This window comes from Mirounga leonina, unplaced genomic scaffold (assembly GCF_011800145.1).
Source record: "Mirounga leonina isolate KUSES-001 unplaced genomic scaffold, KU_Mleo_1.0 Mir_174, whole genome shotgun sequence".
NCBI classification, from domain to species: Eukaryota; Metazoa; Chordata; class Mammalia; order Carnivora; family Phocidae; genus Mirounga; species Mirounga leonina.
The window spans coordinates 66,908,971-66,933,405 of NW_023270451.1; the positions used below are offsets into that span (position 1 = coordinate 66,908,971).

The window sequence follows — 24,435 nt, forward strand, 5'->3', positions numbered from 1 at the left end:
AAAAAAAAAAAACAAAAAAAAAACCAAAGTTGCCCATAGTAGTGCTCTGAAAAGTTGGCTTTCCGAGTAGTTGAAGTAGTATCTTAGCAATTTAATGTTTCTGCCCTGAGATTAACAGGTGAGCCTCTCCTTTCCCACACTGTGAAGACAATTCTTTTTGCCTTTCACTTGTCTTTGATTTTTCTGCTCTCTTTTGGAGCATCCTGTTTTGGTTCTTATCTAGTGCTGATATCTTCTAATCCAGCCCTTGCCTCTTCTCCTAGATTCACATTGAGATACAGATTTGATATTAGTTTAGAACCTGTTTCAAGGAATATCTTGAATAACACAGAGACTAGATTTCCAGTAAGCTTTGTAGTTAACTGCAAGTTTTGGTCAGGGCAAAAGATAAAAAAGATAATTTTTGTGAATGATATAGATTCTGCTTCATTGAGAAATCATAATAAGGTCTTTGGGGACTGATAATTATAGCATTGTTTTCTCCAACATCATTGCACTGTGAAGGATGATATTGGATCTACCCCCAAATGGCTACTGACTTTTCTTCCTATGACTGTGGTGGGCCTTGCTCCTTACCATGTGTGCTGTGAGATCTGGCCCATTGGAGCAGGTTTAAGCGTTTTTGCCTTTTGCCCACAGGTGATGCAGGTGCTGAATGCAGATGCCATTGTCGTGAAACTGAACTCTGGTGACTACAAGACCATCCACCTGTCCAGTATCCGACCACCGAGGCTGGAAGGGGAGAACACGCAGGTGAGAATAGAGAGGCAGTGGAGCCTCTTTTCAAAAACCAAAGGGAAGATGCCAGAGAATACTTAAACATGGTACATATGTGTGAGAATGCTAAAAGACAGTATTTTAAATCTCCAGAGTATTGTTTCCTAATGTCTGCATCCTGGCTGTCGTTGGGCAGGTGTCAGTTTCTCCTGAACCACACTCACTGCTCTGCTTTGTTTTAGGCGGGCGTTGCTGGCATTCCTCCCTAAGGGGTTTGAGAGGAGTTAGGGTGGGGATGGGTGGGCAGTGGTTAAGAGCAATGGTTAAGTTTTATTTATTAACAAGATTTTACTTCTCTGAGAGTAAGGAGAGGAGAAGTATCTGTATCTCACGTGCATGATTATAAGGCCTGGTCGTTTTATAAGGCCAGTTCTGTATGTTTTGTTCAAGGAAGAAATGAATCTTGTTATACATATACTCTGGGGCCTCTTGTTTAATCTGTTGCAAGTGGTAACTGTAATTATTAGTTACCCCGTTTTTGAGCTAGTTGTTGGATCTTTTGGCAGCAAAGGTGCTTGCCTAACCAGTATGTATGATTGGGGAATGTCATTTTTGAGAAATGCTTAGGATGAAAACTATGGGAGTTGGTAGTTTGCAGGCAGTTTTGTTTTACATTTTCTGGGCCTTTTCTTTCCATTGTTATGAGAGGTTGGAGATAGGGATTGAAGTTTTTCTTGACTTTGTTTGTTTGGTTCTATCTTGTTTTTACAAAGACCTCTTTCCAACTCTTATTTTTTACCCTCGGATCATTACAGTGTGGAACTGGTTATAGAACTGGGTCCACTGTGAGAGCCGGTGTCACACGCAGGTGTTTGGCTAGTTTTCAGAAATTAAGCACAGCGTGGTTGACATTAGTGCTCTGTGCTTTAATTTATCCCTTTTGTAGTTCTAAAGACAGGAAATTTGCTTTTCTGATGTTTTGCACGTACACATGTCTTGGTGCATTTACAAGTTGAAATTCATGCCCTGTTTCCATTTGCATGAGAGTTTACAGACAGCCCATAAGAGTAAAGTAAAAATATCATGATTGTCTTTTGAATCAGATCGTGCATAAGAAACATATACAGGATGGATTCTTTGAATGTCTGGCCAATCAGTTCATTCTCTACGCCGCCGCCCCCCCCCCCCCCCCGCCCCGAGGCAGTTTAATGCGGCAAATGGTATTGTGGTAAGGTTGAGAATTTAAATGCATGAAAGCCTAGAAATGCCAAAATAAGGTTCTCTCAGTAACTGTAGCTGTGCCTCATTGCACAGAGTAAATAGACATCTCCAATTTTATCAGTATTGGGAGTACTCCACGATTCGCATCTGTGCCATGCAGTTGGAATTAAGGTTCCCACAGCAACCACAACTTTGAAATTCTTGAACGTTAATTTTTGTGCCTGCATCATTGGCCAAAGCATTATGTTAATGTAGACTATGTAGCTGAATTTCAAGCAGTTTTTAGGGAGGGTGGGGGTGCTGTCGCTTAGGTAGGGTGAATAGCAGGTTTTCAGGAGGAGTAGGAACTACTGCTGAGAATTTTTAGTTTTTCAGGACCCTTTGGAACTCCTCAAGGGGTGATGGATGGATTTTTCCCCTAGCCTAGTAGATAATGGGAAATTGTTGGAATATATTCCCTAGTTTAGGCAGGATCCTGTTTATGGAATTCCTTGTTCTTTACCAAGGTAAGTCATCTATTTTTTTATTTTATTTTTAACTTCTGTTCACTTCTGAGATCTTACTCCATTTTAAGAAAGTTTGAAGTAAGGCTCAGCTGCAAGAGTCTATAATATATGGCTTAGGTGAAGGGAGTCATGATTTTTCTTATTTCTTAAATTCCTTTGAAAGATTTTAATGAGGCAGTCACATAAGAACTAAGTTAACATAATGTACTTTGAGCACAATGGTGGAGGGTGCCGTGAAGAACCCAGTTACAGTGGGCACTCAGGGAAGTCTCCCTAGGAGCAACTAGCATACCTCTTGAGTGTTCACTGATGAGAAGCTGGCAGATGGAAGAAAGGGCACTCCTAGACCAGCAATGCTCCATAGGTCTATAATGCAAGCCACAAATATGAGCTATATTTGTTATTGAAAATTGCCTAGTAGTTATATTAAAAACATCAATTTTAATACATTATATTTTACCTAATATATCCCAAACAGTATCATTTCAACATTTTTAAAAAAAGATTTATTTATTTTAGAGAGTGAGTATGCCCACGTGTGCGCCAGCATAGGCAGGGAGAGGGGGAGAGGGAGAGAATCTCAAGCTAACTCCCCACTGAGCACGGAGCCTGAAGCAGGGCTCAATCTCACAACCCTGAGATCATGATCTAAACCAAAATCAAGAATTAGATGCTCAACCGCCTGAGCCACCCAGGTGCCCCTCATTTCAACATTTAATGAATGTAAAAAGTAAACGAGATGTTTTACTTAATTTGATTTTTACTAAGTCTTTGAAATCTGGTGTATGTTTTATACTTGGAACACATTTCAGTTTGTTCTAGTGTATTTCTGGAGCTCAACAGCCTCCTGTTGGTGGTGACTTCTGTAATGGACAGGATAGGTTTAGAAATTAACATGAATGGGTTTGGGTTTGTCATCATTGATAAGTATTTACTGGGTATCTACTTTGCACCAGATACTATGCTGGGGATGCAGCAGGCAATAAACTTTCATGGAATCATCCTCATGGAACTTTAGAACCTAGTAGGGGAAATACATGAGTAATTTCATTTATTTGAAGTCTTATGAAAGAAAAGTTTAGAGTTTATAAGAATGTATAATCTGGGAAGGCTTCTCGGAGGAAGTGACATGTAAAGCCTCGGGGTGACTAGGACTGAGCTAGGTAAAATGTGGGGAGAAGACAGTTTCTGACTGAGACAGCAGTAATGACGAGTTGGGTGAATTTGGGAAGAGGGAATGGATGGCCACTGTGGATAGTGCGTTAGTGGTATGATGTAGGCAGGGCCAGATCACGCATGTCCTGTGAATATCTCAGGATACTTTTAAAGAGAGAGACTCTTGGGGTATTTTGTATGACTGGAATAGAGAGTAGTTAATGCTAGGGAGTAGTAAGAAATGGTCTTGGGAGTTAGAACAGGGGCCACATGCTGAAAATGTGTGCCATACTTTTAGATTTTTGTGTGAGGAATTTTAAACTAGGGAATGGCATGTTTGGATTTGAGTACTCTTGCGTTGGTGGCTTGCATTTACAAAACATGAAAGTAATTTGCATTTATAAGAGAAGATCATGCTAGATGAAAACTCATCTGCAGGAAGGAGTTCTCAGCTTTGTTTTGCTAAGCCCCAGTTGACCAAGGGCCTGGGGGTGAATGGAGTACTGAAGGAGAACTTGGGATGTTGCTTTTGCAGTCTTTATACAGGAGGATTCAGAGTGTTTGCCTTTCTACTTAAAGAATTCCCCAGAACTCTGCTCTCTGCTTACCTTAAAGTTATCAGAGATCCACAATATGGGTGTAGGAATAAAAATCACTTGGGAATCCCAGTGAGGCCGTAACTATATGTATGTAATGACTGGGAAAGCAAGCTTCTCCTTGGAGTCTTTGGTTGGTATATAGTAAAGAATATTAAAAACCATTCTTGTAACTACAGGGGGAGTCCAGTCAAGTACCCAAGGCATAGATGTTGGGGCTGGGGCCTCTATTAGCTCATGTGGCTCCCTTGTGCAAATTAGAGAGGGAATCCCCTTCTTCCAGGCAGCCTCTTGTCAGGGCACGTGGCTTGGCAAGCAGAATGGTGGCTGCATTTCAGCTCCCATTCAGCCTCTGTCCCCTTGGCCAGTGCCCTTGTGCACAAGAATATGTGGCTGTCGTAGTTAGAACAGGGCTAATTACTCTCCGGTGAAAATGTTGGGTGTATTTCAGGAATTGGAATGGTCTGGTAGCTACAGAAATGTGGGGTGCTTGAGGATTGTTTGGAGATGACGAATGGACTGTGGAGGGCCTTGGGTGAGACACAGAGAGATTTTCTTCTGCTTCTGGAGATCATTGACTTCGAAACAGGGAAACCGCTAATCTGACGGTTTCTGGTGTTGAAGCAGAGTGGGAGAAGGTTGCAGGTTCAGGAACTGGAGGAGTAGGGGAAGAGGGAAGGGAAAGTCTTTGCCTGAGCTTCCTCAAGGGCAGGCAGATGGCGGGTTTGACTCCTGCTGCGGCCTAGGCCTCCCTACAAGCTCTCAGATGACGACCCCATGGGGTTTGCCCTTCAAGTAAGGAAGGGGAGGTTCCTCTAATGTTTATCTTCCCCAAACCCTAAAAACTCTAATGACCTGTCATCAACTTATGTAGATCTTCTGAGACATTTCTACATTGTGGGGATAGTTGGGCAAATTGGATTTTCCTTTTTTGAACACAGAGACAAGTTCTTTTCTCTTAAATTATACATGAAGGCGAGGTTGTTTTGCCCAAGGCTAACTGTATACTTCCACTCCTCTTTTTTGGTTACTTTGTAATGCAGCCAGAGGAAGGGCTCTGGACAAAACAGCATGATCAAAGGAGCTGTTTTCATCCTAGGCAGCTGCTTTCCAATAATATCTAGGAATTCATGGGTAGCCATTACTCTCAGATTTTGGTTAGAGCTGGATTTGTTGCTGGGAAGTGTGACAGAGTTAAAAGCAAAGATGTGTAATACTTCCCTCAAAGATTACAGTCGGATGTCTGATGCTGTTGATTCTGTTTCTGTGGTATCATGCTTCTGGATTATTCAGGGTGAATCCAGTGGCAATTCCTTGGAGATCTTAATTCCTTCAGGCTGAGTGCCATTTTGGACACTGACGTGTGATGTTCCTGAGGACCTGAAACCCTGAGGATAAAGGTATACTGTAGTTTGTTTGAGGCAGTTATTTGCCACAAAGAAACAAGTGCTAAGTGTTGGAGAAAGGCTGTGGGTTTTCTGAGCTACTGCCTTAGAGGAGACACCACATTGTGCAATCTCAGAACTTCCCAGAGAGCATTTGGCTTTGATTTGAGACTGGAAAACCTAGTGCTTCTAGTCTTTAGGGCTGCCATGGCTTCATGTCACACTTGGGAGTGTTAATGACAAAGGGTATATAGCCCCTCTGGCATCTGATGGAGGGGCTGACTTACTCTCCCATGAAGCGAGTTCAGCCTGTGCAGTGCCATTGTAGTGGGCAAAGATATAGAGCTGGAATTTACCTTGAAAAAGGTACAGAATTTACCCAACCCCTTGGTGTTAAGTGTAGAAAGTTTGCTTTCAGCTACAGGGCCTTCTTCCTCAAACTCCTCTATCCATAGATCCTCTCTATTCCTCTCCCCACCCTCCTCCTTTTCTCCATCCCCACCACCACGCTCCCTGTCTAACCCACACACGCCTTCAGCTTAGGCCTCTGGGAAGTCTGGAAACCTGAAGGTGGAGCCTTTCCCCTGACCTCGCAGCCCCATGCTTTCAGCTTCTATTTGATTCCGTCACCCTGTCTTTCACCCTCCTCCCTGTGGAACTTAACACAAACACATAAACGTTCTTCCATGGCAGGCCTCTAAATATTCAGATGTGGGCACCGGAGGATCAGTTTTGTTCAAGCTGTAATCTGCCTAATCTCCCAGTGTCCTTGCTGCCTTTCTTGGGAGGTGTTTGTTTCTCAGGCCCTACCCCACAAGGTCTCTCCTCTGTAGGCAGTCATGGCAGACAAGCCGTAGGTAGGCCTGTTAGTGATGCCCTGGGATTCCGAAGGGCTTTTTCTCAGAGGCAGGCAGTTTCGGGTGCTAATAACTCCGTTTGTTATATAGGGCCCCAGGGTGCTTTGCCATTTAGACACGATTAAAAGCGGTTCTCAACCTATTCCCTTCAGTTGAGGTTTCTGAAAGCAAGATGACTGGTCCCTCTGGACCCTAAAGCAGACGACGCTGCTACTGACATGCATACCAGCAGAGAGCTGTGGGGCTGCAGTCCCTAAGTGAAGCCAGGGCAAACCAATAAACCCACTGCCTGTGATCTCGTGCTTGGGACTGGGAGCATAAGGCAAATAGCAAATTAGAGCGGGACTCCAGCTTGGCATTAAGGACCTTGGAGAAAAGCAAAAGCTCTTTGAAATGGATATAGCATTTCACCGGTTTCCAATGGAGAGACTTGGGGACTGCAGCAATGTGATCAAAAGACGCAGAATATGTCAGAGCGCTGGCAGAGGCCTTCTGTACCGGTTTCCGATTTGTTTGATCTGGGCATTTTTGAGAAGAACACTCGAAACCTCCTTTGTTAGAGGACTGAAAAAAATTACCATTCGGAGACTGTGGGTGGGTCTTAGCTCATCTATTTAAGATTCAGGATGTACGTACTCTGTCATTTTTAAAAGATTAATTTCTGTTCCTCTGCTGGGGAGGGCACTGGGGGGCAAGCCTGACTTTTTGTGAGGTCAAGACATTTGGTATCTGGGTAGATAGCAGGGTTCCTTAAAATATACATTCCACTGATCTTTGTAAGTGAATTATAGCTGGGAAAAGACAGCAATTGCCTATCTATTTCCCTTTGATTTACTTTCTTCTCCCTATTACAAATTATATTTTCTTTTGTTTCCTTTAGTTAATGTATCCCCTTTCTCATGATTTTGCCTATCCCCGTCCAATAATTTTTGTGGGATTTTAACAATCTCATGGGGCCTGGCGCTTAATCCTTCCCCGAACCATATGCATTTACCTCTTTCAATCCATCTTCTTCTCTTTCTTCTCTCTTCATTTAATCATCACTATTACACAGTTCTGTATTTTCAGTTTATCTAAATCTTCCAGGTGCTGGTGTGTTCATATTTCTTGTCTCTTTTTAGTCCTGTGAGCTGCAGTAATTCTCTGTTGTTTCCAGAGCTGACAGCACCATCATATTTACTATCCTGTGACCATTTACCATAGCTGTTGTGCGGAGGTAACAGTCTTTCTTGCCCTGGTTCTTGAAAGCTCCTTTAGGCCAGAGATTTCCATACACATAGTCTTTCCCTTCTCTGTATCATCCTGTACTGTTTATTGATGTCCAGCCTGCTTTCCATTATGAAGCCTAAACTCCACTGGGGGCCGGAGCGGAAATGATTTTCTCAGCTTCATATCGCCTCTCTTTCAGAATCTTGCAGAATGCTGTGAATACAGTAGGCATTTAATGTTTACATCAAAATATATGCTGGGGCTTAAGACCTAATGCATAGATTGCTTTTGAGCATAGATTGTATTTTTACCCTATCCATTGCTCATCTCCTTGACTGCTGCTGATGGTCATTCCAACTTGAGGCAGTGTGTCCTGGTGTTGAAAGGTTCCGGGAGGGATTGTTTGCACTCCTGTTTTTTCTCCTTCCTAATTGGATTGCTTGTTTTGATGGCTAGGTCACACATGGCTTCCTTTTTCTATAGGCACTTCCTCTTCTCCACTCCCAAGTTTCAGTCTAGTCCTGCAGGTGGGTTGTCTAGTCCTGCCCCTCTCTGAGCGTTGGTTTTCCTCATAATGGCATTCCATTAGCACAATATGGATTGGGTTCAGTCCACCAGAGGGGTTAATTTCAGGATTTTAAGTGATGTTGCAGTCGGTCCCCAATTGACTTTCTACTTATTTAGGCTTTCCCAGATAACCTTCCTTCATGGCAGTCCAGGTGTCTTGATTTATTGGAGTTTTTAGGTGCGCTTTTTCCCCAAGGGCTATATATTTTTTTTTTTACTGTTGTCGACCTTGTTGCCTGTCAGATTATTTCTTTGCTTGGAACTAATTTTAAAATCAATTAGAGAGCTTTCCCTTCATCTTTCTCTTTTTATTTATGAGATACTGATTGCAGAGCTACCTACACTGGTTAGATAAATTACCCCCCTCCCTTTTTTTTTTTGCATAATATTTATATTCAAGGCAAGTTTAGTGCAGTCATCAGTGCTTTCTACTTCTGCAGGCCAGGGCTGTAGGTTTCATTCCTTGGTGGGCGAATTAGCTTTTTACTAGGGAAATTTCATTCGGTTCAAAAACCAAACATTTAAGATCCTCATGTATTATAGGTGCTATGGATCTGGGAAGTTATTTTTATTAGGAAAGTGTTTTATAATTTTAGAAACCGAATCTCTAATCCTGACCAATTGGAGTGTGTTGTGATCACAAGGTGGACTTCAGACCGGATGATAGATTATGGAGGAAGAAGCATCATTTCATGTCACTGCTTTGGAAAAGGCTTTTCAGAACGGAGACTAGAAGGGGAAGCTGAAGGACACAGATGCTTGTTTTTTTTCCTAGTAAATGACAGGTCTATTGCTTAGGCATATTTTTGATGTCACTTTTTATTTCGGCCCTTCTTTGAAAATCTCTGGCCACTTCATGAGTTGTTCACATTTCATAGGCCTTCATTTCACCATCGAGTGTGAGAACAGTGTGGTTTTGGCTACAAATGCCTTTGCCTGGTTCAGTGTTGTGTTGGTGGCCACCGTGGTGCATTGCTGTTTGACAGGAGGATCTCTGTAGAGAGAGAAGCCAGTTAATATGCTCTCCTTCATCCTTGTTTAAATACGTTGGGTCCTTAGGCTAAGTGGAAATTATCTTTATGTGCGCATCTGCTGCATCTTTGCGTTCAGACTTGGGTCCCAGAATTTGGGTCCTTCTGCTGTCCTGCTGATTTTTTGATAACCCACATAAGGGATGCCTGTAGTTTCTAGTTTCTGCTTTAAAATGCTTTTTCCCTCCCTTCCCTACCCTCCCACCCCTACCCACCCCACTTCCTTACCCAAGTTAGGTTTTTCTGGGTCAAGTAGATTCCTCATTTCTTCACATCTATTGCTAGCTCCCTTCCTAGCACATAGTTGATACTCAATGTTTGTTGGGTAATGGCTCATTTCATTCTCACTGGCTGTCTTTTACTCCTTGTTCATAATTTGGGACTGAGGGATGGGCAGAATACACCAACACTTGACTCTGAGTCTGTAGCTCTACCATTCCTAGGACATTTTTCTCATTATTACTAGGGAGGCTCGTAGGAAGATTTGACTTTTTTTTATGTGCAGTTGTCTTTTGTAAGGTGGTCTGGAATTAGGAGAAAGCCACATTCTTTTTCATATGGAGCTGCCTTTAGCATCTGCTTATCCAGCTGGAGGGGCTTGTTTTAGAAACACTGCCATGCAGAAGCCGTAGGTGGATCTCTGCAGAAGGGTTGCTGATGTGCCGAATGCCCAGGGCTCCCTCCACAGCCTGCCTGCTCCCTCAGGCTCTGTGTGGAGGCTGGTCCCTACAGGTAGGGGTGTGTTGTGTACGGCCGGCCCTATTCTTACTGGACCCTCTTAGTGCAGCTGCTGTGCGTGAGCACACTGTGTCCTGCATGGGAGAACTGGCAGGTTGCTCCATTTGCTGGTTTTGGCCACTGGGAGAACCAGGAGTATTAAGCCAGTTTGTACTTTAAGAAGAGGGAGACCTGACATCACTCGAAGCAGTTTATTTTATTTATTTCTTATAGAGGAGAAAGAAGTTATCTCAGCCCTTTGCTGTTCCTTTCAGTGTGTATTGAACTAACAGCTCAGCATTTTCCCCAGCAAAACATCCAGGGTTCTTCCCTCCACTTGGGCCAGACTCTGTCTTGCCTTCGCAGATTGCGTTGTGGTGCCGCCTCCTCACTGTTAAAGGGTTTTGGCTTGATCCCCTTCCCCCACCCCCTGCCAGGCCTCTTCTGTCAGAGGAGTGAATGGTTCTTTCAGTCTAGACATTCCTGTTTATGTACCAAGTTATAGTTATTCTGGAGGTGCTTGGACTCAGTAATACCAGAGTTCAGAAAAATGTAAGCTTCGCAATTGAGAAACCATTAAGCTGCTTCCAGCATTGTGGAAGTTCCCTGTTCACTGTTGCCCTTTAGCTGCCTTGCTTTGGGCTCCATGTAGTTATTTTTTTAATTTAAGTATAATTAACATAGTTTCAGGTGTATAATATAATGATTTGACAATTCTATACATTGCTCAGTGCTCATCAAGATAAGTATATCCTTAATCCCCATCATCTCTTTGTCCCATTCCCCCACCCACCTCCCTCTGGCAACTACCACTTTGTTCTCTGTATTGAAGAGTCTCTTGTGTTTTTTTGTTCTTTCTTTGTTCTTTTGTTTTTTAAATTCTACATGTGAGTGAGATCATATGGTATGTATCTTTCTCTGAGTGGCTTATTTCACTTAGCATTATACTCTCTAGCTCCATCCATGTTGTTGCACATGGCAAGATTTCATTCTTATGGCTGAATAATATTCCATTGTGTATATATATTACCACTTTATTCATCTGTGGATGGACACTTGGGCTGCTTCCATATCTTCGCTATTGCAAATAATGCTGCAATAAACATAGGGGTGCATATATCTTTTCAAATTAGTGTTTTTGTTCTCTTTGGGTAAATACCCAGTAGTGTAATTACTGGATCATATGGCAATTCTATTTTTAATTTTTTTCAGGAATCTCTGTACTTGTATTTTCCACAGTGGAAATGTTATTATCCATGTTATTATTAGATATCCATAAAATACAGCAGGTAGAGAATAGTCATTGGAGCTCTGTTAGAGAGATGTCTCTATCCTAAAAGATACAGATTAGTCCCAGGTATCTGACGTGGTAGATGGAACTTGACAAACTGAAAATTCAGCGTAAAAATCCTACAGCCTTTCATCTCTTACCCTCATTACCCCGCGAGAAGTGAATTCCGAGGGCAGAAGCTGATGGTGTTAAGATCTCTGTCCTGGAACGGAACTGAATGTGTTCAGGTGGAAACATGCTCTCCCCTTGCTGCTGTTCCCACCTCCGAGCTGGTGGCCCTGGAGACTTGTGGCCTGATGCTGCTCCTTTCCCCTCAGGCGCAGTATCTTCCCCACCTCAGGGTTCTCAAAACTTTTAATACAGGCTGCTGCCTGTTCTTTTGTTTGTCTGCTTTTGCGTTTTGACTTGAAAGTATTTCTAAAGTATCTGAACGGTAAGAGTATTGATTTGTACCTCTGCTGCTTTAGTTTTCATTCCGATTTCTTTCAGTTGTCTCCACCATTCCCCTCTCCTACCCCTCCCCTGAAGTACAGAGAGGGAGTTTGTGACTTTGGTTTGAATGAAGTCACTTTGGCACATGCAGTTTGGTCATCCTGTCTCCGGTTACTGCACACCTTACTCTATCCCCCTGGTCTTGAATATTGCTCTGAAATTCTCTGTGCTATGTTTTGGCTGCTGCATGAGTCTGCAGACGAATGCTTAGCATTATGGAAGTTCCCTGTTCACTGTTGCCCTTTAGCTGCCTTGCTTTGGGTCTAGCTGGGAGTGGAACCTTTTTTTTTTTTTTTTAATTATTTTTAAATTTTTTTAAAAAGATTTGATTTAGAGCTTGCGCATGTGTGTGAGCTGAGGGGGAGGGAGAGGGAGAGAATCTCCAGCAGACTCGTGCTGAGCTCAGAGCCCAGTGTGGGGCTTGATCTCATGACCCTGAAATCATGACCTTAGCTGAAACCCAGAGTCAGACACTTAACTGACTGAGCCACCCAGGCACCCCAGGAGTGGCACCTTTAACCTGAATTCACTAAAGACATTGACAGCAACCAATTGGATTGTTCTCGTTTTCTTGGATAACCACATTTAAGCTGCTTATAAAATGTAATTTTATGTTCTGGAAAACTACATTTGCTCAATTTAAGCCAGGCCAATATTCTTCTGCTCCTAGAATTTATATAAGTTGATACCTTCATTGGCCAGATCTCTAAATCTATAGCTGATATTAATTTGAAGAAGGTGCCTCAGGCATTGCAGTAGAGTCTTTGCCTTTAGGAGAGTGCTTAAGCCTGTACAGTGTGCTTGCAGTAGGGCAGGGTTTTCCTTTTTTTGGCTTGTGTTAAAATGTTATTTATGACACTTGCCGAAGAACAGTAAGTACACCTGTTTTGTCACCACTGTGACAGGTGTAGGGACCCACGGTGGGGTTTTGAAGTGGGGAAGAGAGCTTGGGTTGTGAGTACAGGAAAGACAAGGAGCAGGGTATGAGGTGGGGTGGTGGAGGATGAGGAACCCAATCAGATATCAAGAGTAATCAGATACCAGGGGTGGGGAATTTGGGCCAAACTGATTTAGCAGGATTCTTGTCAGAATTGGACAGTGCAGAGATGAACATAGTGCCCAAAAGTCAGGGCATAGTTGAGCAAGGGGTTCAGAAGAGCCTGAGTAGAGTTTTTTTTTTTTTTTTCCTTCTTTTTTTAAAAATTTTTTATTTATTTATTCATGAGAGACAGAGAGAGAGAGAGAGAGAGAGACAGAGGCAGAGGGAGAAGCAGGCTCCCAAGGAGCAGGGAGCCCGATGCGGGACTCGATCCCAGGACCCCGGGATCATAACCTGAGCCGAAGGCAGACGCTTAACTGACTGAGCCACCCAGGCGTCCCTAGCCTGAGTAGAGTTTGGTCTGGAGGGAATCTTTGTCATTTGTGATGTCAGTGTTATCCTTGCTATTTATAACTAGTGGTAGAAGGTTTTAGAACTCCACTTCGTCCATGGTGCCTGTGGGAGAAAACAGGCCTTAGACGATTGCAGCTTCAAATACTTTTTCCAGCTGCTTTCTTGCTCCCTCTTTCACTGCCATCTTTACACCTTTCCCTCTCTTTAGCTTGCTACTCATTATTAGTATCTTTGGTGGTGGGCAGGGGTAATGAGAGGGGGCAAAGAACTAAGAAAATAGTTTTCTTCCCCTTTTTTTCTTTTACCCTAACTCCACAGTGAGTGTGTCTTTTCTGCCCGGTTGTCATCTCCTACCATGGCTAATCCAGGGATGTAGAGTCCTGCATGGTAGTAGAGGTCATTGAGCTTAATGCAGCAGGAGACTTGAGGATGTACAATCTAAGGAAGCAGTTTTCGACTCTCCCATCCTCATGCTTGTATATCTTACAGCATCGTGGTGATCCTGAAGTGACTTGAGTTCAGAAGCTGGGGAGCAGGGACTCCTTGCTCTTTCTGGTGGCTATTTGACCCTGGGACATACCTTTTCTGCATCTGTCCCATGCCCTGCTAGGCAAATGATGCTTGTGCGTGTGGTTCAAAGGTATCCCCTAATGGGAAGTTCTGTAAGGGGCAAATCATTTGATTGTTCACTGCAAATATGGCTGCTAATACTGTTGCTTCGCATTTGCTACAAATGAGCTCTGGCGTTCTGGGTTTGCACAGGACTGCTCCAAGGACAAAGAGTAAGTGGATCACTTTTGATGCCCTATCTTTTGATTGAACAGCCAACTTGCAATGTGTATAGGGTCCTGCCACTGCCCTCCTCCTGGATTCCCTTCCTCCCTCCTTCCTCTAAGCCCTAGCTCAGATACAAAGGTTTGTGCCCCTCTGACTCTTGCAGTGAAATCCAGGTGAGAGCATTTCTCCTGGAATAGAAGCAGAGTCAGTTTTTCTTAGGGTGTGCTTTGTAAGCTACTTGTGTTAGAATCTCTGTGGTTAGAGCCTGGTAGGTTCATTCTTCACACTTGCCAGGGGTTTCCATTGTACTTCCGCTTGAGGCTACTGTTCTAGATTGTTGTTCCTAGCAGTAGGTAGGTGGGGCTTTACCAAGGCTGGCTGTCCAGAATTTTGGGCTCGAGAATATCATTTTTCTTCCTGGAGCCAGACTTAGACGCAGTAACATCTCTGCTATTTCCTGTATGAGCTTTTCTTCCTCCAGGTCTCAGAGCCAAGGGCAAACCAGACGTATCCATTCTTACTTAGAACATCTCCTGAGGATTCCAGTGAAAGGAGATAGAGTTTTGCCTGAAGACACTTATCTGCTTCAGAGAACAGGGCTCTCTGAGGGAATAGGGGAGTTTCTTGGGGTTTATTATATATGATTTGAGCTGATGTTTAGTTTAGGTGGGGCCTGTTCACAGTTTCTGGGTGAATTTCATGATAAAAAGTGAAAAGATTTATGAAGTGGTGCCTTGTTAGATCTGGGTCACACATCACACTTCATGTGCCATTATATTAAAAAAAAATTATTTATTTATTTGACAGAGCACAAGCAGGGGGAGTGGGAGAGGGAGAAGCAGACTCCCCGCTGAGTAGGGAGTCCGATGCGGGGCTCGATCCCAGGACCCTGGGATCATGACCTGAGCCAAAGGCAGATGTTTAACGACTGAGCCACCCAGGCGCCCTTGTGCCATTATATTAACTTGGTAAGGTGAAGAGGGTCCAGGATACAGAATGCGCTTGCCTTGGGCACGTGCGTGTAGCCCTTGAATCGCTGGAAGAAAATACAGATGCTTCAGAGGAGCCAGAGATTGATCATGGTTCGGGATACAGCACAGCAAAAGGGTAGAGTGCCTTCTGAGTCGTGACAGGTGCACAGCAGTACGTTGTGTAGGTTTAGTGTTGGGGGAGGGAGGAGGAAGGCTTGTCCATTTTTTAAGGCCTTACAGAAGGTCTTCTGCTCAGCTTAGCTGCTTTGTAGGGCAGCTCTGAGCTTTATAGGCTGTGAAATGCTGTCTGTCGGACTGGTTAACTGATGTGGACTAGGTGAACTCACAAAGATGTGATTTAAAAGTCCGTTTGTAGATTTATTAATTTGTGATGCAAAGTCCAGCTGCCAGACAGACCAGAAAGTTCTGAGGGTGAGAGTGTTCTCTTTCTTATGGAGGGAGTTGGTTTATTATTTACAGAATCGAAGTGAAAGGGGTTGCTGGATACTGAGGAAGGCTGAGGTGCCTGGGTGCTTATGTGGCCAGGCAGAGGGTGAGACCCCGGGACAGGGTGCATATTGTCTCCATTCCCATCCCTGTTCGATAGATAGATAAACAGAGGCTTGGGAAGAGAAGAGTTTTGCCCAAGGCTTTTTCTCTGGTAAGTGGAAGATCTAGGATTCTGACAGAGGTCTGTTTCACATGTCTCCAAATGTGCCCCATGGACTTTCATGTTGCTGGGTCCAGGTTAGTGACCCTCTCCCTTATGCACTGCTGCAGGGGCTTCTCTCCACCCTCCTATTTCTCAGGATTTCTTCCCCAACCAAAAGCTGCTCCTGGTTGTCTTTGTAACACAAGCTTTCTTACTTCAATGTATTTTTACAAATTAAAATATTTCCTGCAACCATTTTGGAGGTACCATAATTTATATTGAGAGATTCTAATTTATACTTCAAATGGGTGTTTAGCATCAGAAAAGTGGGTGTTCTTGTTCTTGAACATTGTTCTCAATGTTCTTGTCTCCTCTATGAAGTTTTCCTGGCAGTAATCTCATCGTTTAGAACAGTCAGGCCAACCCTATGAAGAGAGAAGAGATTGGATTCTCTCTCTCTCTCTTTTTTTTTTAAATTTTATTTATTTATTTGACAGAGAGAGAGGCACAGTGAGAGAGGGAACACAAGCAGGGGGAGTGGGAGAGGGAGAAGCAGGCTTCCGCTGAGCAGGGAGCCCGATGTGGGGCTTGATCCCAGGACCCTGGGATCATGACCTGAGCCGAAAGCAGATGCTTAACGACTGAGCCACCCTAAGGAGTCTCAACACTAGTCATTTTTGTATAGGTTTCTGAACCCTGCGAGCATTTTACTTTTATATACTTCATTATTTTCACTATTTAATGTTCATTCACTAACCCCATCAGATAGATGGCTTAGGCTTCTGATTTCATCTAAATTTTCTACCTTAAATATTTTTTCCTTCTTATAAGTGAAACATGTTTACTTGATAAGTTTTGGAAAATTTAAAGAAGAAAATACAAACTAAATCTTACCATCAAGAGGTATCATCACTACTGTTAACATCTCATGACCTTCTCACCTTCTTTGTGTTTATGTTTTGTAGCTAAGCATCTCTACTGGCCTTTAAATTTTCTAAAACATTTTTTTTTTTTAAAGATTTTGTTTTTTTTTTTTTCAGTAATCTCCGCGCCCAGTGTGGGGCTCGAACTCATGACCCCAAGATCAAGAGTTGGCTGCTCTACCGACTGAGCCAGCCAAGTGCCCCTCCAAAACAAGATTTTTAATGGCTGGGCAGTTTTTTAAAATGTGGTTGTACCATATCAGTTTCCACTGATATTTGTGTATATAAATTATTTTCAGTTTTTATAGTTGTTGTATCTTCATTCTTCAAACAGAAAACTTGCCTTGAAGAAGGAAGTATGAAAAGGTCCATTCAGATCAGAGGTAGCTCTTGGGCAAGTTGGGCTGTAGTATAGTAGAAGATACATGTTCCCAGAGGGGCTGATATTTAGCCCCACTGGCAGTACGCTCTCTAATCACCTAATTCCTTATCTATTTGTGTTATTTAGAAGCAGGCTGTGATCCAGGCCCTTTGTGTTTTGTTGCCAGAATGGCTCCCTCCCCCCAACAGCTGAACTTGCTGCATCTGAAATAAAGGGTAGAGTAGATGGTAAATCTTCTCCTGGGGACCACTGCTCCTTTCTGTTGCCCAGGCCGGGATCTGATGAGACACTTTAATGGGAACACAGAGGCTCCTGTGGCAGCTTTGTGAGTGCAGCCTGCGTATTTGTTCATCCCATGAGCTGCTCTGTCAGTGACTTCCACCGTGCCATGGACTTGTGAGTATTGGCACAATTACATTGCACCCTATTGTGATTAAAAACAATTATCCCACAAATAAGTGTATGTAAAACAGTTATATTTAATGAAACAGCAACAGCACTGGTGACCAGCAGATATTAAAATCACTATTGCTAATTTATTTATTTATTTATTAAAAAAGATTTTATTTATTTATTTGACAGAGAGAGACACAGCAAGAGAGGGAACACAAGCAGGGGGAGTGAGAGAGGGAGAAGCAGACTTCCCGCAGAGCAGGAGCCCAGTGCGGGCTCGATCCCAGGCCCCTGGGATCCTGACCTGAGCTGAAGGCAGACGCTTAACGACTGAGTCACCCAGGCGCCCCGCTAATTTAAAGGACTGTGCCACGCCCCATCTTGCAGTGGAGGCTGCCGCCCATTCAAGGCTGGCAGGAAATGAGACAGATGGGGGTTCTGCAGATCCCTTCTACTGCTCCGTGTGGGAAACCCGAGCACTGGCAACATCGTCTTGGTTGATCTCAAGAAGTGGAGTGTTATTTACAGGCAGGGAGTTAAGGCTCAAATCATTGAGGCCATAAGCTACAGTCAGCATCACAAATACTCTTTCAGGCAAAAAGGCAGCTGTTGACAAATGCAGACGCAGGTATAGTGGACTACCTGTGTTCCATGTCACTCAGCAGTCAAACTGCTGCGTTCTTGATTGGCTAAAAACTGTTTGGGTGCTGTGGGAGCACAGAGCATATTCTTATACACCAACCCAGAAGTTATAGTAGCTCTTTATATGCTACCATCTTTTACAACATAATCAGGAGACCCTCTCAGAGTCTGTAAACTCTTCACATGCACAGTTTTGTTTTCTTCTTTCTGATGATTTTTTGTCTTTTCTCTGAAGGTTAGTCCTTGGTGTTGGCAGACCCCCACCCCCAAGCTGAGGCCTGGCACATTTCCTTACTCCCAGTGTGTTCTCTCAGCCACTGGCAGTATAGCCCTGGCCACACTGAAAGCTGTTTCTTTAAGGATCAGCTATGTATCTGGGAGAACTCTGTCAGTAGGAGATTAGAGGGCCCCAAATGAAAGTTGCATCTGCTTACTGTTTTTTTAAACTCAGAGACTAGGGAGGTTGGAGGGAGAAGAGCTGAGTCACTGGTCTCTGACTGTAGGAGGTGCCCTGTATGACCCCAGGTACCCCCACCTTCCTGCTCCTACTTGATAAACACCCTGGGGAGCTAGCTGTAGGAGCCAGTAGAGGGCTTTGGAAGCACACTGCCAGGGTTAGTTGTAGCTGATGCACAGGAAGTGTGAGTGGAGATACTTTAATTTGTGCACAGTTGTGTAGCTTGCAGTGACATTGGCTCCCTCTGGTTTGATTCTGATGAAACTGAGAGTCCTGGGTTTGTGCTGAAGTGTGTCTGCAATTTCAGGAAGGAAAGAATGGGTTCAGGGCTGGTGACCATTTTGTGATACTGTGTTGTTTGTATGGGTCCTTAATGGTGGTTCTGAGGAAGAAATTAGTACAGTGGTCATTTGGGAAAGTAATTTTAGCTCATAGACTCCCTACTACACTTGAGTAACTTCTGGAAAGTGTAATATTTTACCCAAATCCCATTAAATGTTAGGCATTCTTTCTATATTCCCTTTCCTGTCCTTTAACTGATTAGTGAAATATTTATGTGAACCCAGAAGCTGATTTATTTATTTTATTGTCCTTTGTAATAACTTGCTTCTGTGCTGGTTGCTTTCTGAGGCCCAGACAACCGCCGTGATTTCTTCTGCCCTCCCCTGGCCTACATCCTCAAGGGACTGATTTGAGCTTTCCTGGCTTTGATGAAGCCTCTAGCTGTCCCTCCCCCAAGGTGGCTGGCAATAAATCCACCCCAAATGCCCCTACCAATGGACAGTGTAACTCATTTTAGGGTATATAGCAGATCAGTGGATAAGACTCAGCATCCTGCTCCCCAGATCTCAGGGAAAACCATGGAAGAGATGCCACACATCAAAATGGACTTGGACCTCTTGCTTTGGGAGCCTTTCTTGTCCTAGGTCTGGGGGTTTTGGCCAAGGTTAACTCACTGGCCAAGATGCTTCAGGAATTTTTTTTTAAAGATTTTATTTATTTACTAGAGAGAGAGCACACGTGAGCACAGAGGGAGAAACAGACTCCATGCTGATCAGGGAGTCCGATGTGGGGCTCGATCCTGGGACTTCGGGATCATGACCAGAGCTGAAGCAGCCTCTTAACTGACTGAGCCACCCAGGCACCCCGGTGCTTCAGAAATTCTTAAGTACCTGCCTCTGTCTGGGTAATCAGGCAGTTGCTGATGAGGATGGTCTCTGAGATGTTACTCTGGAAATAGATCACAGAACTTGGAGGCTGAGTCCTAAAATCATAGTGGTAAAAGACTGGTCAGAAGAGAGTCTCTGAGTGGGGAGATACACTTCGCATGATGCACGTTCCCCCCCTACCCCCACCCCAGCCCTTCATATTTGTCAGCATAAAGCACTTAGGTACCTTCCTGGCAGATCCCTCCTTGGTGAGCCCGTGCTCATGTTGCTCTCCATGATTAAATTCTCATTGTTGCCTACAAGCACAGGCCCCAGGTGTTGTTTTAAGGTTCAGGGCAAAACAGGTTTCTGTATCTCCTGCTCTAAGGGTAACTGGCTGCATTTGTTATAATGGACACATGTCTGGCTCTGTGCGGGGAGGGAGGGGTATCTTTTATTCAGTAAGCATCTTTTTTGTTTTTTAAGACTTTATTTGGGAGAGAGAGTACGAGAGAGAGTGTGCACGAGCACACAAGCTGGGGAGGGGCAGAGGGAGAAGGAGAAGCAGACTTCGCGCTGAGGAGGGAGCCAGTCCCCAGGACCCTGAGATCATGACCTAAGCCGAAGGCAGACACTTTAAGCTTAACCAGCTGAGCCTTGCAGGCGCCCCCTAAAGCATCATTTGAATGCAAAGGCTAACAGAAAAAGACACTAGCTTGGGTATTTTTTTAAATATTAACTTTTTTATGTGTTGATTTGGAATCATGGAATGAAAAGCACACACAGCTTGGAACCTAATAAAAGATAAATGGGAAACAAAACCGTGAACTCATCGGTGACCATGAACTCATCGGTGTCTCAAGTTCACTAAATTACAGTCCTAAAGAATCATAGTAACTCATCTGTGTGTCACGGAACAGCCAATTATTGCCTGCTTCAGGTCTGACTCTAGCAACATGGCTCAATCAGCAGAGCAATGCAGAGTGACAGTGTTAAGTGTCGATGCTTTTAATGCAGAGGTTCTCAAACCTTAGCTGCACATCAGAATCACCTAGGGATCTCTTAAAAATCCTATGTGCCCCATGTCTACTGAATCAATTTCTAAGTGTAGGTTCCTTTTATTTTCTTCCCCTCTCTCACAGATGAGCAACTAGGGTTGAGAACCACTTTTTTTTTTTTGGTCTTGGGTAGGTGGAAGTGGAAATCTGGTGGGACGGATTCTGAGTGGGATCTTATGATGAAAAGTGATGGCATCCAACCCAAATAAAATTGGATAGATATAAATCTTGTTAAGCTTGCCTTTTGAATTGTTTAAGTAATCATGTTCTTTTACACACTGGGGATTTTTTTTTTTCACATTGGGGAATTTTAATTTGTTTCATAATAAAGGTGTCATAGCCACTCATATCTGACATGACAAGTTTAAATATTTCCTTTCTGGAAAGCTGTTCCCTTATACAGCATCGTTACATATTCTTGTTACCTCTGGAGGTAGGGAAAGAAAATCATTATCATAGCTGTGATATTGTGATTTATAATAAGAAGTATGTATTTGGTCTTCCTGCCTGTACCTGGCACAGAGCTCCTAAAACCCTTGGAATTTCTGAAGGGGTGAGAGTGATCAAGGTGTCTTTTGTTATGTTAATTAGGTAACTTTGGGAAAGCACCTGAGGATGGGGGTTGGTTGCCTGAAGAACCAACCCTGAGATCTGAGGATTGGAACTTTCAGTCCCATCCACTGAGAGGGGACAGGGGCTGGAGGTCGAACCAATCGCTAGCAGTCAAGTGATTTAATCAGTTGTGCCTATGTAAGGAAGCCTCCATTAAAAACTCAAAGGGGTTGAGTTTGGAGAGCTGGGTTGGTGAACAAGTGAAGGTTGGGGAGAGTGGTGCACTTGGAGAGGGCATGGAAGCTCCTTGCTCTTTCCCATACCTCTTCTATCTGGCTATTCCCAGAATTATATCCTTTTATAATAAACCAATAATCTTGTAAGGAAAATGCTTCTTTGAGCTGCTCCAGCAAATTAACTTAACCCAGTTAAGTCAAAAGCACAGGTAACCGCCTAGACTCAAAATTGGCATCTGGATTTAGGGGGGCAGTCTTGAAATACTGAACCCTTAATCAGTGGGATCTGACCTTATCTCCAGGTAGATAGTGTCAGAATTGTTAAATTGTAGGACACCCAGCTGGTTTCAGATAATTGCTTGTTGGCCACCCCCCCGCCCCCCGTTAGAATTGGTAACTCTTAATAGTAATAATAGTGTCTGACTTTACCTTCTATGGTTTGGGCCAATAGTTGCCTTAAAAGTTATAATGTACGGCCTGATTTATGAAACTTACCTGGAAAACTCTAATTAGGAATTCTTGTAACCTAAGTACTTACGTGGGTGTTTCATCTCATGTTCTATATATATATAATTAACTTTCTCAAGAATGACTCTTAAATATTGAGTGTGATTTTAGTTTTTTGGCTTCCTCTTTTGTAAGTTATGTCTTTGAAATGCTCTTTCCATGATTATTTTTTGTTTGCTTGTTGCTTGTTTGTAACATTGTTTATTAAGTTAGGGCATTACATTAAAACTACCTTGGAACTTTTAAAAAGAAAAAGCCCAATCCCCAGGCCTTAACCAGAACAGTTAATCAGAGTCTCTGGGAGTGGAGCGCAGGCTTTGTACCACAGACCATGCTAGCTCTCAGACAGGATCACAAACCACTGTTTGAGTATTGCTTGGTGGCGTACCTCTCCAGCAGCCCTTATTCCTTCTTCCTCCTCCTTTCTAACATTGCCTTTACCTGTTTATCTGTGATGGCCCTTGTGAGAGAGACCTAATCATTTCTTTTCTGCAGGTGACTTTAAAAGTCCCTCTTGTTAGAATGGAACACAGTAGACTCCTCTACCTTTGAACTTTGCCTCTAATAAATGATAACACTGTGCTTATTCAGTGTTTTTTTTTGGGGGGGGGGGCTCAGATCTCTTTAAAAGCCTTATAATTAATCCCCACAGTGCTTCCCTAGAGTAAGGTAAGAGATTTTTTTTATTGTTGTTAGGTCTAATGCCCCGAAATTACTGTGCCTTGCTACCTTGTTCTCAACTTGCATGCTACCCCTGTGGGTTTGGGCAGGTTCCCAGATCGCCTTTCTGGTAATCTGAGCAGTAAGGTTTACTCCCAAGCTTTTCCTTAGCCAGAAGATACGTCCTGCAAGCCCTTTTGAAAGATAGTCTTTCTTATCGTTGGTGAAGAGCTCTACTTGATGGGCAGCTGGTGGCTGGGCTCGCATAGTCGTAGATGGAGGATGTTATAAGTTAAGGTTAGTGTGTGAAAGTGGGCATGAAAGCCGGACTGAGCCAAGGCGGAACCAGCGAGACCAGAGGACAACATGTGCCACCAAATAGGTCTTTGGCTGATGTTTAAATTGCCTCAAATTAAAGGGTATTTTTCATTCTCCATTGTGGTGTCACCAGAGGGCTGAGTTAATGTCATTTTCAGCAGCTTTGAGCTTCTGGAACTGTCACTCTCCCTGAGGGTCACTAGGGGTAGTAACTCAGCATTTCACATTCTGAAAAGGCAAAAGACTTCTCTGGAGGACTTCTTAGAGTTATCATTTCAGTTCTCTTTTTTTTTTTCTTTAAAGATTTTATTTATTTGAGAGAGCACTAGAGAGCACAAGCAGAGGACGTGGCAGAGGGAGAGGGAGAAGCAGGCTCCCCGTTGAGCAGGGAGCTGGATGTGGAGCTTGGGGATGGCCACCTGAGCCCAAGACAGAGGCTCAACTACCTGAGCCACCCAGGCGCCCCTATCATTCCAGTTCTACTGAACCTTACTCATCTTTGTTTTTCCTGCAGTGCTTTTTTTTTTTTTTTTAAACCCGTAGTAAGAAGTTCATGTTAACTCCTGTCATACTTAAAAGAGCAAGGTATTGGGGTTGTGGGGAGAGCGTGGCAAGCACCATGTGCTTTTTCTCGCGTGTAAGTGCCTTACTAAGCATGGGTCATATGATTGTGTTTCTTGTCTAGTCATTTTCTTTTTTTTTTTTTTTAAAGATTTTATTTATTTATTTGAGAGAGAGAATGAGATAGAGAGAGCATGAGAGGGAGGAGGGTCAGAGGGAGAAGCAGACTCCCCGCCGAGCAGGGAGCCCGACGCGGGACTCGATCCCGGGACTCCAGGATCATGACCAGAGCTGAAGGCAGTCGCTTAACCAACTGAGCCACCCAGGCGCCCTGTCTAGTCATTTTCTAGCAGTGTAGTTCTTCAGGTGCTTCCTTAGTCCTTTGAGCAATGCATTGTGTTAGGGGATGAGGAGGGCTGTAAGGATATGCAAGGTGAAGCCTCATGGTCAGAGGTTCAATCTGGTACTAGGAATAACTCAAGCACATGTTAAACAATGTAGTATATGCTGGGAGGGCTACAAGCCAAGTGTTGTGGGGATTCAAAGGAGAGAGAAATCACATTTGACTTGTTCTTCACCACTTGGATTCTGGTCGTGTTCCTACTTATACCTTTCGTGAGGTAGAAAACCAAACACAGGCCATTTAGAGACTCACACTGGGCAGGGTGGTGGAGGTAACATGTTATATACCCCCCTACCCTCAGATTTTATTCTTGCTTCAGGGATTTCTCTCTGATTTTTTCCATTTAAACCTTTCAGGCAAATCCAGTGTTGCAGGAGCCAACCTCCTATTGAAACAGCTATTAACTTTCCTCTTGGGGGAAAGAAAAAGATTCCAAAGATTGATGGAGAGCTTGAAACCGGGGATGGAACTGACTTGTAAGCTGGTCAAAAGCCCCAGGAACCTGCAAAGTGTTGGTCATTAGTTGTATGTTTTCACTTTGAAGAGGTGTCTCTGTGGTGTACAAGAACTTGAGTCTGCAAGGTGTTCTCTCTTGAAGCTCTGCCTTTTACCCAGACATTTTGTGAAGGCCACTCCTCAGGCAGCCGTTGTCGTTTTG

At 43.6% G+C, this 24,435-nt stretch overlaps 1 protein-coding gene across 1 annotated transcript in view; it reads left to right on the forward strand.

Annotated features, from left to right (window-relative positions):
* The window catches only part of SND1 (staphylococcal nuclease and tudor domain containing 1), a 407,329-nt gene that overhangs the window by 60,214 nt on the left and 322,680 nt on the right, over positions 1 to 24,435 (forward strand). The window contains exon 10 of the mRNA XM_035021050.1: positions 640 to 753. Coding sequence (XP_034876941.1) covers positions 640 to 753 — 114 coding nt within the window. The remainder of the gene's footprint in view (positions 1 to 639; positions 754 to 24,435) is intronic.